At 44.2% G+C, this 18,423-nt stretch overlaps 1 protein-coding gene across 1 annotated transcript; it reads right to left on the minus strand.

Annotated features, from left to right (window-relative positions):
• Positions 1 to 7,784: 7,784 nt before the first annotated feature.
• On the minus strand, positions 7,785 to 15,229 carry LOC120989663 (olfactory receptor 10A7-like). Its single transcript, XM_040417910.1, has 2 exons — positions 15,185 to 15,229; positions 7,785 to 8,726 (listed from the first exon to the last, which is right to left on the minus strand). Exons 1-2 carry the CDS (start codon positions 15,227 to 15,229, stop codon positions 7,785 to 7,787), a joined length of 987 nt encoding a protein of 328 aa, XP_040273844.1.
• Positions 15,230 to 18,423: the final 3,194 nt, after the last annotated feature.

Raw genomic sequence — 18,423 nt, forward strand, 5'->3', positions numbered from 1 at the left:
GTAAGTGCAGAGACAACGGTCCCATCTGCACTGTTGTGGGGCTTACTGTCTCCCCCTGGTGCGTTATGCTGCCGCTGGGGAGAGGGGGTAACAAGCTCCTCTCCCATACATACTTCCAGCCGCTGGGGAATGGAGACTGGGCTCTCTATTCCTTGCTGGACACTCTGCCGCTGGGGGACAGGACCGACTGTCTCTGCCCCCTGTAACTTCGCCTGCCGCTGGGGAATGCAGACTGGGCTCCCAATTCCCAATAAATCACACGGCCGCTGGGGAGAGGTGGTAGCAAGCTCCTCTCCCATACATACTTCCATACTCTGTGGAGGGAGACCGACTGTCTCTGCTCCCAATACAGTGTCCTGCTGCTGGGGAAAGGAGACTGGGCTCTCTATTCCCTGCTGGACACTCTGCCGCTGGGGAATGGAGACTGGGCTCCCAATTCCCAAAAAATCATACTGCTGCTGGGGGGCAGGAACAACTACCTCTGCCCCCTGTAACTCAGCCTGCCGCTCGGGAGGGAGGACGCTGCTCTCCTCTCCCTGCATTTCACACTGCCTTCCCGGCATATCACTCTGCTGCTTGGGGGGCAGGAACAACTGCCCCCTGTAACTCAGCCTGCCGCTGGGGAGGGAGGACGCTGCTCTCCTCTCCCTGCATTTCACACTGCCTTCCCGGCATATCACTCTGCTGCTGGGGGGCAGGAACAACTATCTCTGCCCCCTGTAACTCAGCCTGCCGCTGGGGAGGGAGGACGCTGCTCTCCTCTCCCTGCACTTCTCACTGCCGCTGGGGAATGGAGACTGGGCTCCCAATTCCCTGCAGGACCGGTGGAGAGACCTCGGTCCCATCTCTACCGGCCACCTGGGGTCCTTCCCAGTAACACTCTACAATATCTGCCCAGCTGAATGGGTCTGGATCTGGGTCTGTCACCTTACCGTCCTGCTGAGCCTTCCCAATGGAGTGGAAGAGATCTCAGTAGTCCTGCTCCAGTTCCCACTCCAGGGTTGCTAGGTGAGCCAGGTCTTGCTCTACCTCATGGGGGTCATCCCACTCATGCCTAGCCTCCCTCTCATAGAAAATGTCCTGAAGTCTGGTTTGCGCAGGGCTCCCAAAGCCAGGCTCTGCAAAGGACTCCCATAACAAGACAGGACCATCAAACTCCTCTCCCTCTGGCTTGTCATGTTCGGCTGTCCAGGGTATATACTGTGCCATATACCACCAAAGCGCCTGGTAGGCATCCTCCAGCCATAGCTCCTGCCATACCCGGTGCTCTAGTTCCTTCACCCATTCCTCCAGGGGCTGCTCTCCCAGGAAGGGCATCCGCAGGGCCACTTGCTTCTGCAACCGCTGCTCATCACTGGGGAGACTCTCACCCCGCTGGTATTGTACATTATCCAGGGCCTGGTACCAGATGCCTTTCCTTAATGCATCCCGGCCATCCAGGTCCTCCTCCTCGTATAACACTGCTGGTTCCATCCTGTTGCTTTTAGGGTCGCTGTACTGGGACGTGCGTTGCCCTTAAATTGTAGAATCCACAGAAATGGTGTCTCCTGTAGCTGTCCTTCTAGCTGTAGGAACGATCCCACTGCTGCCACCAATGTAACGGACCGTTTCAGCAGACAAGGGGTTAAAATCCATTTAGGTGATATGCCCCTTTTCTGAGAGACAGACACAGATACTGCAGAACACCAAACTCCCGAACTGGATACAAAATAGCACTCCAAACTGGAACCTCACGAATAGCTGCTAGCAGACGAACAGGAATCAGCTTACACTCCTGGCAATCAGTCTCTAACAGCATACAGCGGATTCCCCCCAATAACGAGACAAGGCTCCGTGTTGGGGGTCAAGCAGTGGTCTGAGGTGCTGGCACTCCCAGTCTGGTTTTTATTACAGTTGTTGCAAATACAGGTCCGCCCACAGGGAGGTATAAAACAACCAAGCCCATCTGGTGTACACGCCCCTAGGGGACCAGAAGGAAAACTGTGACACAGGACAGATAAGCAGCACTTAGGACACACAGACACAACACATCCCCACAATGCATCATGGTTTCCTCCTCTCTGCCCTGGAGACACCCGAGGAGCAATTCAATTATCTCTCAGGACAAAGGGAACTCACCAATACACATGTGGCAACAACAGAACAGAAATCACCATTTAAACATACAATGTCACAACCCTTTTCAATACACAGACATTTAACATCCCAAAATGGCACGAATTAGACCAAGAGTTCAAGTTAGTTCAAGTCCTTTGTGAACAAATGAGGCCTGGCTGATGAGAGGGCCCATAATCCTGGGGCAAGAGGCCAGCAGCCAGGCCCCTCCAAAACCCAGTGGCGAGGTTGGTTTCGCCACATAGCAATATAGCAAATATTAGAAAAAAACGAATATAGAGCAATTTAGCTAATATAGTGCTATAATCTTCTTTGTCTAATAGTTGTAAGTTGAAAAAAATCGCAATGAAAATTTGAAAATTCGCAAACAACGCTACTCCTAAAGTCAAATATACTGCAGCCTTCTCATTGGCCCACAAGCTAGAAGCAGGAAGGGATCATGTGTACTGATTTAAAAAAAAATTGAATATTCGAAATTACGAATATATATCACTATATTCGAAATATTCGCAAATTTTCGAAGTACCTATATTTGCGATAAAAATTCGAAATTCTAATATTCGGGATCAACACTATGGCAGGTACAAGACGCACTGCGAAGAGAGAAGGGAGACCGGGTGCCCTAACACGAGGGAGAGAGAGGAGTGGTGACCCCTAACTCACCTAGCACTGACACCTGGCTGCCCTGACGTCCCTAGATGGGTTGCTCACCTGTACGCCGATCACGTGCCTAGTCCCTGGCTTACCCTGACAAAAGCCCTAGGTAGCGAGTAGGGAGGTGGGAGCACTAGTCCTCACCACTGACTCCTAGGGTAACAACAGGGAGTGGACAAACAACACAAACACCACATATAATCCCCAAAGGGAGACAACAAACAGTAGGAAACAAACTGGAGAGAACCGGAGATCCAACCGCACTGCTTCCAACAGCTCCAGCAGGCTCCACAGCAACACCACCTGAGGTCAGAATAGATAACCTGAAAGGAAGGTCTATACCTGGCAACAAGGGAAGTAGGAAGAGAGAATATCTAGTGGCTGGGAGTGGTAGACAAAGAACTGCTGAAAGGAAAACTATTAATACCTAGATAGGACAAAAAGGATCACAAATCAAAACAGGAAAACGTGGACCGGAATCCATTCCCACAACTAGGTCATGGAGTGATTCTTAGAAATCGGACGAGTAGCCACCCTCTGCGACCTTCTGACCCCAGACACCACAGGGTCAGCGATAGGTCGTGACACCCTCATGATACTTTCCCTGCACTGGTAAATCGCTTTTTCTGCAGAATCAAATTGTATTTTTCTAACACTGTCCCTAGCGCCTGCACTCAGTACACTGGTAAATGGCAGAATCTAAGATGGCTGCCGCTATTTATAGGGCTGTGACATCACAGGGCTGACTGCTGATTGGCTGCATGCATACATGTCAATCTGGGCGATCCCTCCTTACCAGAGTTCCTTTCTCCATGTCCTCACACATGCAGCATCCATTTTAGGAAAAAATGCGATTCATTAACACAAAGCGACAGGAAATTAGGCTTCGGTGTGAATCAAATTTTCCCTGAAATTCGGATCGAATTCCACAGATTAATTAACTACTTTTTTACAGTATGATTGATGCAAAGGAGGTCTTTTAGTAACATAGTAACATAGTAACATAGTACATAAGGCTGAAAAAAGCCCTTCGTCCGTCCAGTTCGGCCTGTTATCCTGCAAGTTGATCCAGAGGAAGGCAAAAAGAAAACTGTGAGGCAGAAGCCAATTTTCCTCAATTTAGGGGAAAAAAATTCCTTCCCGACTCCAATCAGGCATCAGAATAACTCCATGGATCAACGACCCCTCTCTAGTAGCTATAGCCTGTAATATTATTACACTCCAGAAATACATCCAGGCCCCTCTTGAATTCCTTTATTGTACTCACCATCACCACCTCCTCAGGCAGAGAGCTCCATAGTCTCACTGCTCTTACCGTAAAGAATCCTCTTCTATGTTTGTGTACAAACCTTCTTTCCTCCAGACGCAGAGGATGTCCCCTCGTCACAGTCACAGTCCTGGGGATAAATAGATGATGGGATAGATCTCTGTACTGACCCCTGATATATTTATACATAGTAATTAGATCTCCCCTCAGTCGTCTTTTTTCTAAAGTGAATAACCCTAGTGTTGATAATCTTTCAGGGTACTGTAGTTGCCCCATTCCAGTTATTACTTTAGTTGCCCTCCTCTGGACCCTCTCCAGCTCTGCTATGTCTGCCTTGTTCACAGGAGCCCAGAACTGTACACAGTCCTCCATGTGTGGTCTGACTAGTGAGGTGTAAAGTGGTAGGACTATGTTCTCATCACGGGCATCTATGCCCCTTCTGATGCAACCCATTATCTTATTGGCCTTGGCAGCAGCTGCCTGACACTGGTTTCTACAGGTTAGTTTGTTGTTCACTAAAATTCCTAAGTTTGGAACCCCAAAAATAGCTTTATGACACAATTAACAGACTGATTAACTCTTCTATTACAGTAAGATGGATGCAATTGCGGAATTTTTTCTCCCAAAAATGTCTTTACCTATAGAATTAACAGCTTGATTAAGGTCCCTTTCACACGAGCGAGTTTTCCGCGCGGGTGCAATGTGTGACGTGAACGCATAGCACCCGCACTGAATCCTGACCAATTCATTTCTATGGTGCTTTGTACATGAGCGTTGTTTTTCACGCATCAGTTCTGCGTTGCGTGAAAATCGCAGCATGTTCTATATTCTGCGTTTTTCACGCAGCCCTGGCCCCATAGAAGTGAATGGGGCTGCGTGAAAAACGCATTGCATCCGCAAGCAAGTGCGGGTGCGATGCGTTTTTCACTGATGGTTGCTAAGAGATGTTGTTTGTAAACATTCAGGTTTTTTATCACGCGTGTGAAAAACGCTTCAAAACGCATTGCACCCGCGCGGAAAAAACTGAACAACTAAACGCAACCGCAGACAAAACTGACTGAACTTGGTTGCAAAATAGTGCGAACGCACTCTGAACGCATCCGGCCCCAATCCGCAACGCCCGTGTGAAACCAGCCTAACTATTGTATTTCCGTGTCACTGGTGCAAAGGAGTTATATTGCACCGACCAAACATGACTACAGGTCACCCACAGACTAAAAAGCATGATTATGTATTGTATTTCTCTGTCACTGGAGCAAAGGAGACTCTCACTGGAACAGCGTTGTGTCCCTACACTAGTTAGAGCAGAATGGTGGCGCAACACGTGATCCGGCATTAATGCATGCAGGGTCACGTGCTGCGCTGGCCAATCACAGCCATGCCAATACTAAGCGCCTCTGCACCCGTCGACATCCCCTACTCCATCAGCGCCGCAGAATTCCATAATTCAAATCAAAAAGAAGGCGAGCTGGCAACATGACTTCAGTCAGGAAAACACACCTCCACCACACAGCTCATGAAAAAAAGGTGAAATGCTGAATATCATATAAAAACAACACTAATAAAAATCCTAATAAATTAATAAAAAACTGAACTGTTATTTAAATAAAACAGAGGATTCTAATGGAAAGTAGAGGAAAAAACAGATCCATAATTAAAACGCAAATTTCAAATGAAATTGTTAAAATAAACGGAACACATAGCTTCCATTATTTTCCGTTATGAAAATGGATCTGTTAAGGAAAAAATGGATCTGTCTCATAACGGAAATGAAACTGCTGGTGCGAGTGCGAATGGGCCCTAATCTGTAATGCAGTTGCCTCTTATGTGTACACTAACTCTGAAGCCTGTTGCTCCACATAAGATCAGTAAAAACCATCGTTCATGTCATGTTCTAGCGAGGACATCTAAAACATATGTCAGGCAAACAAACACAAGGTATGCAATCAGACAAGGCAAAGACCAACACAAATACTTTATTTACAGAGAATCAGGAAATGACAGTAAGCTGGACCAGCATGTAAGGGTATAGTGGCAGGTAATACCTCTGGACCAAGTGCACCGGTTTGACTTTGGGGCCAAACCCAGAGGGCAAAGACTTAGTGAGCCCCATTCTTCACAGAGCCCCTGATGTTGGAGATGAATTTAACCGAAGCTCACTGGTTGCACCTCCAGGATGCACTTGGCCGCTTACCTGCAGAAACTGACAGTGCAAGCGCCAGCGGTCCACACAAACATAAGGACTGGAACCCAGGCACATGAACTGGAACCCAAACAAAACTGCACAGGACACAGTACAGACAAGACAAACGGGAACCAGAATACAATCAGATGCCTGGATTCCATGTGAAACAGATGCATGGTGGTTACGGGCAGACAAGAAGATGCCTGGACCCCCTGTGGAACGACACCTGGCGGTCACAGGTAGAGCTGCCACATACACCAGGTATCCTCCCTCCAGAGAACCCAGGAGCCCTCTCACCAAAGGCATAAACCCGGACTAGCAGATGCCTGTTCCCCGTGCCAAGTTAGTCCATGGGTGAGCAGACAGCTGCACCACAAAACAAAGAACTAGACAAAGTGACTTTGATGTCTCACTATGTGGCCTCACAGACAGGACAGATGAAATATCCCCAGGTCAGGTGCATAGCTCCTACATACAGAAAAGCTGGAGACAGACTGACCCTCAAACCCACAGCTCACAGGTGTATAAAGAGCAGGATAACGAGGTCATCTGACACCTAGAAGATTCACCCAGACCATACTATTAACCCCACCAGGAGCCAGGCAACATGAAGGGGAGCATGCATACACAAGGAGCAGTTCACACATAGACTGCTACAACTACATGCAGCCCCTGGCAAGCAGCCTACATGGAATCCACCACAGCCATTATGCCAGAGAGCTACTAAAGTGAGTACATAATGCAAACACGTGACACAGTGAACTACCGACGCTGCTGCCCCTACCTGTGGGCACGGCCACCGGGCTCCCTCTTTCCCTCCTGCTGCCATGTGCCATGCTGACAAGCGTGGGCAGCAGGTAGATTAACTGTTGCATATGTGCTCGATGCCAGATTTTACTTCCTGCTGGAGACCTGTACTGGTTGTCAGGGCTTCCATGGGTGTGTCTCTCCCCCCTTGTGAGGCAGCACGTACACGCCCTCTGTATCACCAGCCTATGGCTGGATTGCAGGAAGTATTTAAAGGCACTTCCTGCCCCAGGAAGATGCCTGAGCAACTCATGGTCACTAGCTTGTCTAGGTACTTGTGTGAAGATGTTTTTGAAGTTCTGCTTTTCTGTGTACCGTACCCTGCTTTTGGATTTATCAGATCTTGTTTGCTTGTCACCTGCCTCTGATCTCAAACTTTGCTTACAGACTTTGCTTGATCGCTGCCTGCCCTGACTTCGGACTTCCTGACCACATACTTCCCTTCAGTGCTTGCACTGGTATCATTGACTCCCTGGTCAGCTGCCACTGATTCGAGGACTGCTCTGGAGTGGCACCTGGTAACTACCCTAATGGCTTAAGCCTATCCTCATCATCAGAGGCTCTAGTGAAGACCAGGTAGTTGCTTAGTCATGCCCCTCCAAAGTATAGCCAGTCAGTCGCACTGTGGGTCCACACCCGCTTGCATAACAGCTGTGACAGTTCCATTACTGTGTCCACCTGCTTCTTTATGTCATCCTTAAATAGGAAGCCATGTGAGGACTACTGTGTTTGTAGGTGCAACCAAAACATATTGATTCATGGACAATTGCCACGAAATACATATTTATGAAATATTTCTTGCAGCGCTTTCATAATCTCTATATTCCTCAGACTATATATAATGGGGTTGATCAACGGGGTAAATACAGTATATAGCAGGGACAGGATTTTACTGATGGTTGATGACTGTCCTTTTGTTGGGACAACATAAACACTAAACAAAGTGCAGTAGAATATGGAGACCACAGTGAGGTGGGAGCTACAGGTGGAGAAGGCTTTCTGTCTACCAGTACTGGATGAAATCCTTAAAATAACAGAAATAATTTTAACATAAGACATAATGATTATTATGGTTGGTAGGATGACTGCTGGTATGCCTAGCAAGGAGACTCCAAGATGGACGATGTAGGTATCAGAACAGGCAATTTCTAGCAAGGGGACAAGGTCACAGAAAAAATGATCAATAATATTTGGACCACAAAATTGTAACTTTAATGTCATTTGTGTGTCAATAAAAGTTGCAGAAAAACCCAACAACCAACAGGTGATGCCCAATTTCATGCACCATGCATTGGTCATGATAGAGTTATAATGAAGTGGTTTACAGATGGCCAAGTATCTGTCATAAGACATTACTGTGAGAAGAAAACACTCAAATACTTCTGAAGTACAGAAAAAGTAAAACTGACTAATGCAATTAATAAAAGTGATGGTCCCCCCATTATTCAGCAGGATATGGAGCAGGTTGGGGACAATAATTGTGGTCAATAAAATGTCACTGATGGACAGTTGTGATATGAAGAAGTACATTGGAGTGTGAAGGTTCTTGCTGATGGACACCAGGGTGATGATAAGGAGGTTCCCACATATTGTCACATAGTAAACCACAAGGAAAAGGCTGAACAGGAAAATTCTTAAACATTGGTTCATCTGAAATCCTAAAAGGAAAATCTCTGAGACCACAGTCCGATTGTTCTCCTACAATAAAAAAAAAAAGAAAAGAAATTATCTCATTGTTAAGTCAGTATATATGTAATACTAGAGAGATGGAACGCTATGCTGACTTTACTTTTGCTTCGACAGATCAGGTCTGTTCAACACTCAACATGTGTAATATACGATAGTCAGATTGTTTGTCTTTTCATACAAAAAGTACATAAAAAAAGAAAAGGAAGACAGAACTGAATAACTAAAATTCATAATCTCTCTACACTAGTGATGAGCGGCATAGGCAATATTCGAATTTGCAATATTTTGCGAATTTGTGGCCGAATATTTGCCATAAATTCGCAAATTCGAGATCTCCAGTCATTGTTTACTTGATTGCGAAAATTGACAATGTAATATATTCACAATAAATTTGCGATTAGAATATTTAACACTATTCTCGAATATGAATATATAGCACTATATTCTAAATATTTGTAAATTCTCAGTGGTGATATTCGCAATTAAAATTCGCGATTCAAATATTCGCACTCAACACTACTCTACACCACCTCATTCATATACGTCATCCTTATTATTCTTACTTCTAAAGATGAGTGGTGTTTCTGAAACTTAAACTGAATAACATTGAAAGTGCCCTGATTGCCATAAAAAGCCATACAGTTGCAAGAAAAAGTATGTGAACCCTTTGGAATGATATGGATTTCTGCACAAATTGGTCATAAAATGTGATCTGATCTTCATCTAAGTCATAACAATAGACAATCACAGTTTGCTTAAACTAATAACACTCAAATAATTAAATGTTACCATGTTTTTATTGAACACACCATGCAAACATTCACAGTGCAGGTGGAAAAAGTATGTGAACCCTTGGATTTAATATCTGGTTGAACCTCCTTTGGCAGCAATAACTTCAACCAAACGTTTCCTATAGTTGCAGATCAGACGTGCACAACGGTCAGGAGTAATTCTTGACCATTCCTCTTTACAGAACTGTTTCAGTTCAGCAATATTCTTGGGATGTATGGTGTGAATCGCTTTCTTGAGGTCATGCCACAGCATCTCAATCGGGTTGAGTTCAGGACTCTGACTGGGCCACTCCAGAAGGCCTATTTTCTTCTGTTTAAGCCATTCTGTTCTTAATTTACTTCTATACTTTGGGTCGTTGTCCTGTTGCAACACCCATCTTCTGTTGAGCTTCAGCTGGTGGACAGATGGCCTTAAGTTCTCCTGCAAAATGTCTTGATAAACTTGGGAATTCATTTTTCCTTCGATGATAGCAATCCGTCCAGGCCCTGACGGAGCAAAGCAGCCCCAAACCATGATGCCCCCACCACCATACTTCACAGTTGGGATGAGGTTTTGATGTTGGTGTGCTGTGCCTCTTTTTCTCCACACATAGTGTTGTGTGTTTCTTCGAAACAACTCAACTTTGGTTTCATCTGTCCACAGAATATTTTGCCAGTACTGCTGTGGAACATCCAGGTGCTCTTGTGCAAACTGTAAACGTGCAGCAATGTTTTTTTTGGACAGCAGTGGCTTCCTCTGTGGTATTCTCCCATGAAATCCATTCTTAGTGTTTTACGTATCGTATATTCGCTAACAGGGATGTTAGCATATGACAGAGACTTTTGTAAGTCTTTAGCTGACACTCTAGGATTCTTCTTCACCTCATTGTGCTCTTGCAGTCATCTTTACAGGACGGCCACTCCTAGGGAGAGTAGCAGCAGTGCTGAACTTTCTCCATTTATAGACAATTTGTCTTACCGTGGACTGATCAACAGCAACGCTTTTGGAGATACTTTTATAACCCTTTCCAGCTTTATGCAAGTCAACAATTCTTAATCGTAGGTCTTCTGAGAGCTATTTTGTGCGAAGCATCATTCACATCAGGCAATGCTTCTTGTGAAAAGCAAACACAGAACTGGTGTGTGTTTTTTATAGGGCAGGGCAGCTGTAACCAACACCTCCAATCTCATCTCATTGATTGGACTCCAGTTGGCTGACACCTCACTCCAATTAGCTCTTGGAGATGTCATTAGTCTAGGGGTTCACATACTTTTCTCCACCTGCACTGTGAATGTTTACATGGTGTGTTCAATAAAAACATGGTGACATTAAATTCTTTGTGTGTTATTAGTTTAAGCAGACTGTGATTGTCTATTGTTGTGACTTAGATGAAGACATTTTGTGACAATTTGTGCAGAAATCCATATCATTCCAAAGGGTTTACATACTTTTTCTTGCAACTGTATACTGTGGAAAAAAAAAAACTTAAAATCTCTTTAACCCCTTCTCATTAACCTCATCTTGTTAAAGATGGCATCCGATGCAGAGCAGCAGCATAATTGCCAGGGGCTTGCTGTTTCACACAGCAGACACACGGGGTTAATGCTAATGATCGTGATTTGTGATGAGCGGCAGGGGCAATATTCAAATTTGCGATATTTGTGAGAATATTTGTCTTAAATTGGCGAATTCGGGAATTCACAATTATTTTCTTGATTGCGAAAATCGGCAATGTAATATTTGCGTATTGCGCGCACAATACAGGCGTGAGTCACTTTTGCTACATTTTTCAAGCTGCTAGAAGTTTCTTGAGACGGCAGAAAATGGTTGGCACTGCAGTACATTAGAATAGCTTTATATTCAGATAGAGTGCTCCAATATATTCACGATTGTGCAAATTGGCACTTAATGATGCGCATATTTTAGCGCAAATCTTGCAACTTTACATTTTAGCAGGTCTGACTACATATTACTGATTGGTGCACTATATATTGTTGTGACATCAGAGCACTATGTCTGTAGCATGTATGTATGAACAGCAGAACCTATCACACTACCTAACACCCTGCACAGGAACCTATCAGCTACACTATATCACTATCTAACCTACACTGACTATCTCCCACTAACTATCTGTATTATATATATATATATATATATATATATATATATACACTCACCTAAAGAATTATTAGGAACACCTGTTCTATTTCTCATTAATGCAATTATCTAGTCAACCAATCACATGGCAGTTGCTTCAATGCATTTAGGGGGTGGTCCTGGTCAAGACAATCTCCTGAACTCCAAACTGAACGTCAGAATGGGAAAGAAAGGTGATTTAAGCAATTTTGAGCGTGACATGGTTGTTGGTGCCAGACGGGCCGGTCTGAGTATTTCACAATCTGCTCAGTTACTGCGATTTTCACGCACAACCATTTCTAGGGTTTACAAAGAATGGTGTGAAAAGGGAAAAACATCCAGTATGCGGCAGTCCTGTGGGCAAAAATGCCTTGTGGATGCTAGAGGTCAGAGGAGAATGGGCCGACTGATTCAAGCTGATAGAAGAGCAACATTGACTGAAATAACCACTCGTTACAACCGAGGTATGCAGCAAAGCATTTGTGAAGCCACAACACGCACAACCTTGAGGCGGATGGGCTACAACAGCAGAAGACCCCACCGGGTACCACTCATCTCCACTACAAATAGGAAAAAGAGGCTACAATTTGCACGAGCTCACCAAAAATGGACTGTTGAAGACTGGAAAAATGTTGCCTGGTCTGATGAGTCTCGATTTCTGTTGAGACATTCAAATGGTAGAGTCCGAATTTGGCATAAACAGAATGAGAACATGTATCCATCCTCTGATGGCTACTTCTAGCAGGATAATGCACCATGTCACAAAGCTCGAATCATTTCAAATTGGTTTCTTGAACATGACAATGAGTTCACTGTACTAAAATGGCCCCACAGCCACCAGATCTCAACCCAATAGAGCATCTTTGGGATGTGGTGGAACGGGAGCTTCGTGCCCTGGATGTGCATCCCTCAAATCTCCATCAACTGCAAGATGCTATCCTATAAATATGGGCCAACATTTCTAAAGAATGCTATCAGCACCTTGTTGAATCAATGCCACGTAGAATTAAGGCAGTTCTGAAGGCAAAAGCGGGTCCAACACCGTATTATTATGTTGTTCCTAATAATTCTTTAGGTGAGTGTATATATATATATATATATATATATATATATAAATAAAAGATATCTATCTATCTAATGTAATGACACAGCAAAGCACAGAGCACAGCATAGTCACTGCTGTCTGCTTCAGAACTGTAAAAAAAACTTCAGAAAATGGCTGCTGGGGAGGTTCTTATATAGTAAGGGGTCGGCAACTTTCCTATTGGTTGCTAGGGATGTTGCTAAGCTCAGACAAAGACATTGCTGCCTTCTCATTGGCCCACAAGCAAGAAGCAGGTAGGGATCATGGGTTCAGATGAAAAAAAATCTATAATATTCGCTAATACGAATATATAGCACTATATTCTAAATCTTCGTGAATTCTTGAAGTGGCAATATTCGTGATTTGAATATTCGCGCCCAACACTAATCGTAATCACACTGATCGCAGCCCCTCAATTGTGACCACGGCATCTGAGGCGGCTTTACCCAGAAAAGCTGCACTCCTGGGTCCCCATCGACTTCCTTGCACTAATATGGGGGAAGTCCATGGGTCTGTCTGAAGAGTTACACACCTTAAAAATAAAACTCACAATTGTGAGAATTTTTTTTTTTCTTTCATCTCTCATCGGTGTTTATATGGAAATGGTGGTTCTTAGAAGGAGCAACAGCTTATAGTTTTTAATAACAGTCCAAAATAACAGTATCAGAAATTAAAGAAGCAATGACTTTTCACAAAAGCTGTCAAAACAGCATCCCTTTTTAAGAGCAGTTACAGGTTTGTTATAGTGAGCAGGCTAGTCTTCCCAGCAGCAGCAGTACAGTATGGAACCTAATGGACAAGACAGAGATGTGCAGTTGTGTAGGTATAGTAGTAGTGGCAGCAGGACCATATGGAACATGATAAACAAGGCAGGAGGTATGTAGTTGTAGTAGCGGCAGCAGCATTACCGTATGAAACATGATGAACAAGGCGGAGATATGCAGTTGCGTAAGGGTAGTGGAAGCGGCAGGAGTACCATATGGAACATGATTAGCCAGGAGATGTGTAGCTGTGTTGGGCTAGTTGTAGTGGCAGCAGAATCACCTTATGAAACATGATGGACAAGGTAGGAGATGTGTGGCTGCGTTGGTGTAGTAGTGTCTGTAGCAGTGGCACAGACAGTGTCCACTTTTGATGCACATAAAGAATACTTCAGAGGTGCTCTGATAATAAAATAAATAAATAAAATTAAAAGGTCTAAAATCCACTGTAATTGTTGAACATATAACTGTGACTTGATACCTACTAAAATGGATGATACCTCCCTGATGCAGTTTGACTCTCTGTCATTGTGAATTATGTGATGAAGATTGGGGTACTGGGGTGATTCACATTAATAATAAAGTAACTATTGTAGCTTATACTGAATGTTTTCCCAAAAAAACATACATCAATCTGTTCATTTCCTCATGCTCTACAACATGCTGCCAGCAGATTACACTGCACATTCTGGTGATAAATTCCCTTTAAAGTAGACAATTAAATCATAATTCCTTTCTAGTCTACTGCTAGAATCCTTTAATCTCCGGAGAACTGGATACAGGCCTACAGGATCCATCTGATTTTAACTAATAATACAAATACTAATAATCATTTTATCAGTGACATTCAAATACATGCCAAAAAGGAAGCTTCAGGACTGGACTCCCACATACAGTTCTTCAGGCAGATTTTTGAAAATATTTTTAGTTTCTTTAATGTAGTCAAAGGCAAATTTAGTGAATCTAAAGGGGCACAAGAAAGAGGGGGGTTGTATACTTGTCCTCATTTATTTATTTTTATCCTGACTTTTACTTAGGTTTAACAAGTATTTTGGTGGCGTTTTCCATTGTGTAACATTTAAAACATTTTTTGGTATTTTTAAAGCCTATAGAAATTCATATGGAAAACTGCCAGACTCAGAAAATGCCACAGCAAAAAAAGACAAAAACTGCGTAGAATTTGTGTGTAGATTTATTGAAACTGGAAAAAAGCAGCTATGTATCTCAATAAAAGCAATACATTCCAATGTAAATCCAACCAAATCCAACAGTGTATGTCGAGCCCATTGTAGTCATGAGTATTTCACAGTCCACATCCAGATATGTATATACAAGAGACAATAGGTGAGGTGAAGGGTAACATTAAGAAGCCGTCATGGAAGACATCCCTAAGACATCTGCAATGCGCCACCCCCCCAGGGCCGATCGTGTCCCAGGTTTAGTGGAATGCCGATTGGTGTGGTGCGGCCCTTAATAGTCTTTGTGTGTGTCAATGTGCTCCTACCTGGATACTGTCACTCCCCAGGGTTAGGCTCCGAAGCAATAAGTGGGGAGAGTTAATGGTAGAGGTGAGAATAAATATTGAGTCCAGACCTTGATAAAGTTTGACAGTTTTACTTCGGTGAACATGCATCCGGACAATATTCTGGCTTTCCTTACATTCAGGCTTTCTTTTGGTTCCAGCAGGTTTTGGCATACCCTGGCAGACAAACTTGGTAACTGTGCTTTCTCTTTTTCTCTGCTGGGCTTACAGGCATGCTTGATAACTCTGCTTACTTTCTCTCTACTGTTCTAGACTCTGCTCGGATCTGGTGACTGGACTTTTGGTTGGTTCTGATATCCCTGGATTGGGGTGCCTTTGGCTGTTGTCCTCCTCCTGACACTCAGAAAGTAAATGAGCAAGGAGTCAGGGGGCTCTATGAGCTACTTCCCTTTGGAGACTCCTGCTGCAGCCACATAACACTTTCCTCTTGCTGCTACCTCTTTCAGGTCTTTTCGGCTCTACTATGGAGTCTAAACTGGAATAATCTAGAACTGCAACTCATCCTTCTGGTAGGAAGCAGAACTGGTCTACTTCTCCCCAAAAGGGGGGGGGGATGGAATGGTATGTTCCATTCTATCTCAGAATAGCTCTGTCACATACACACTGACAGCTGCTGGTGAACCAGGCATATTACATGTACAAAACAGTTTAATAACAATAATACAAATGCACAGTGTAAAGGACCTGGAAATAAATACACAGATGGCATTTATGTTAGACCATAAGAGACAGTAGCAGAGTGAAGGAATGGTAATACTATTATTGGGTATTACACATCTATACACAACAATTTATATGTTCAATATAAAAAATCGTCCTAATTCTACTTGCAATTTGCATTTCCATGGCTCTCAATAAACATATTCATTTTAATAAACTTAAATCCTATTTTCCAAAGTCATAGCATTACCATGAATGATGATATCCTGCGTGTCCTATCAGATGATGTGTAGTAGACTCTTGGACATTTTATATAGGATGTGCTGTGGATTGATTGCAGGTTCCCCCACTTATACTTAGCAAGAACGGAAGGGGCCTATGGGAAAATATTAATTTGTTATTGCCTTACGGGTCTCCTTGGATTCAGTCCAAACCTGAACTACTGAGAATTAGCAGCCTTCTCCCAAGATCACACAGATTAATTATTTCATAAAATAGTCTTTTACAATGTTGCTTATCAGTGTTCACTCAAAGAAGTTGCCCAAGATTAAAAAAAATGACTGATTTCTTCCAAAAACATCCTCACACCTGTTCACAAGTAACTCAATTCTACAGATGAGGAAATCAATTCTAAATTAATTGAATTCATCACAAATTTCACAAAAAAATCTTCCAAAAAAGGTTCCAAAGTTTTGGTGATTTCTTTTGGATGAATTGCTCAAAGCGTCCCCCTCATTTCACATTCAAAATTCAGTACAGTAGTGTGGGAAACAGAGTAGTGAGAATGAAGACTGAGGACCCATGATATCATGATCGGCGTGACTATCACATACGTGACACAGAGGGAGGGAAAGAGGAAGGCCCTGCCCAAGTGAGAGGGAAGGTGGTGACCCCTGACTCACCTTGCGTCTGGCACCTGGCTGCCCTGACGTCCCTAGACGGGTTCCTCACCCGTACGCCGATCACGTGCCTAAAACCCTGGCTTTCCCTGAGCTGAGCCCTAGATAATGAACAGGGCGGTGGGAACACTAGTCCGCACCACTAGCTCTAAAGGAAAACACCAAGGGGAGGACAGACAAAACAGACTCAACATATAATCCCAGGTGGGCGACAACAGGAGACAACAAAAAGCCCAACAGGGATCCGGAGGGAAGCACTCTGGAACGACAACCAGGATTCACAACTCCAGTGGGTCAGTATAGAAGTCCAGGCAGGAAGCTCTATAACTGGCAACTAGAGAAGTGTGAGAGGAGAATATAAGGAGGTAGGGAGTGGCAGACAAGAAACAGCTGAGGAGGAGAAGCTACGGATCCCTGAGTGAGACAAAAAGGATAGCAAGGCAAACACAGAAAACAATCACTAAGAAACAACGTGATCTTTAGACATAGAGCGCGCAGCCACCCGCTGCGACTTCCTGACCCCGGGTATAACGGAGTCAGACGTGGCTCTTGATACCCTCGTGACAGTACCCCCCCCTTTCACGAGGGGCCTCCGGACACTCAGGACCCGGTCTCTCCGGATGAGAGGCATGAAAAGCCTGAATTAACCTGTTGGTGTTTACCTCTGACGCTGGAACCCACATTCTTTCCTCGGGACCGTAACCCCTCCAATGCACCAGATACTGAAGAGAGCGGCGGACCCGACGAGAATCAACAATTCTGGCTATTTGAAACTCCAGATTACCATCCACAATAACAGGAGGAGGTGGCAGCGGTGATGGTTCTAGAGGTGGAACATACTTCTTGAGTAACGACTTATGGAAGACGTTATGGATCTTAAAAGTCTGAGGTAGCTCCAGGCGAAAAGCCACAGGGTTAATGACGGCAACTATTTTATAAGGACCAATGAACCTAGGGCCCAGTTTCCAAGAGGGAACCTTCAACTTAATATTCCTAGTAGACAACCACACATAGTCATTCACTCCTAGGTCCGGACCTGGCGACCGTTTCTTATCGGCCATGCATTTATATTTACCACTCATCTTTTTCAAGTTAGCTTGCACCTTCTGCCATACCGATGAAAGAGATGAAGAAAACCTTTCCTCTTCGGGAACCCCAGAAGACCCCCCCTCTTTGAAAGTACAAAATTGGGGATGAAAACCGTATGCACCAAGGAATGGTGACTTGCCAGTGGACTCCTGATAGTGATTATTTATGGCAAACTCAGCTAACGGTAAATATGATGACCACAACTCTTGGTTTTCAGACACAAAACACCTTAAATATGTTTCTAGGTTTTGGTTGGTACGCTCAGTCTGTCCATTCGACTGAGGATGGAAAGCTGAGGAAAAGGACAAGTGTACCCCCAAACGGGAACAAAAAGCTTTCCAAAACTTAGAAATAAACTGGGTTCCCCGATCCGAAACCACATCGGAAGGGACCCCGTGAAGCTTCACGATTTCACTGATAAACACCTGAGCAAGAGTCTTCGCATTAGGAAGTGCGGGTAGCGCAATAAAGTGTACCATTTTGCTAAACCTGTCCACAACTACCAAGATAACTGTTTTACCCGCAGACAACGGTAAGTCAGTGATGAAATCCATTGACAGATGTGTGCATGGCCTATTGGGGATGAAAAGTGGCAATAAAGACCCTGCTGGACGTGTATGAGAGACTTTCGCGCGTGCACAAGTAGAGCAAGTAGACACGAAATCCATTACATCCTGACGCAACCTTGGCCACCAAAAACGACGAGACAATAGCTCCAAGGTTGCTTTACTACCCGGGTGCCCAGCAAGTGCCGAATTAT

This window comes from Bufo bufo, chromosome 1 (assembly GCF_905171765.1).
Source record: "Bufo bufo chromosome 1, aBufBuf1.1, whole genome shotgun sequence".
In the NCBI taxonomy this organism is placed as follows: domain Eukaryota; kingdom Metazoa; phylum Chordata; class Amphibia; order Anura; family Bufonidae; genus Bufo; species Bufo bufo.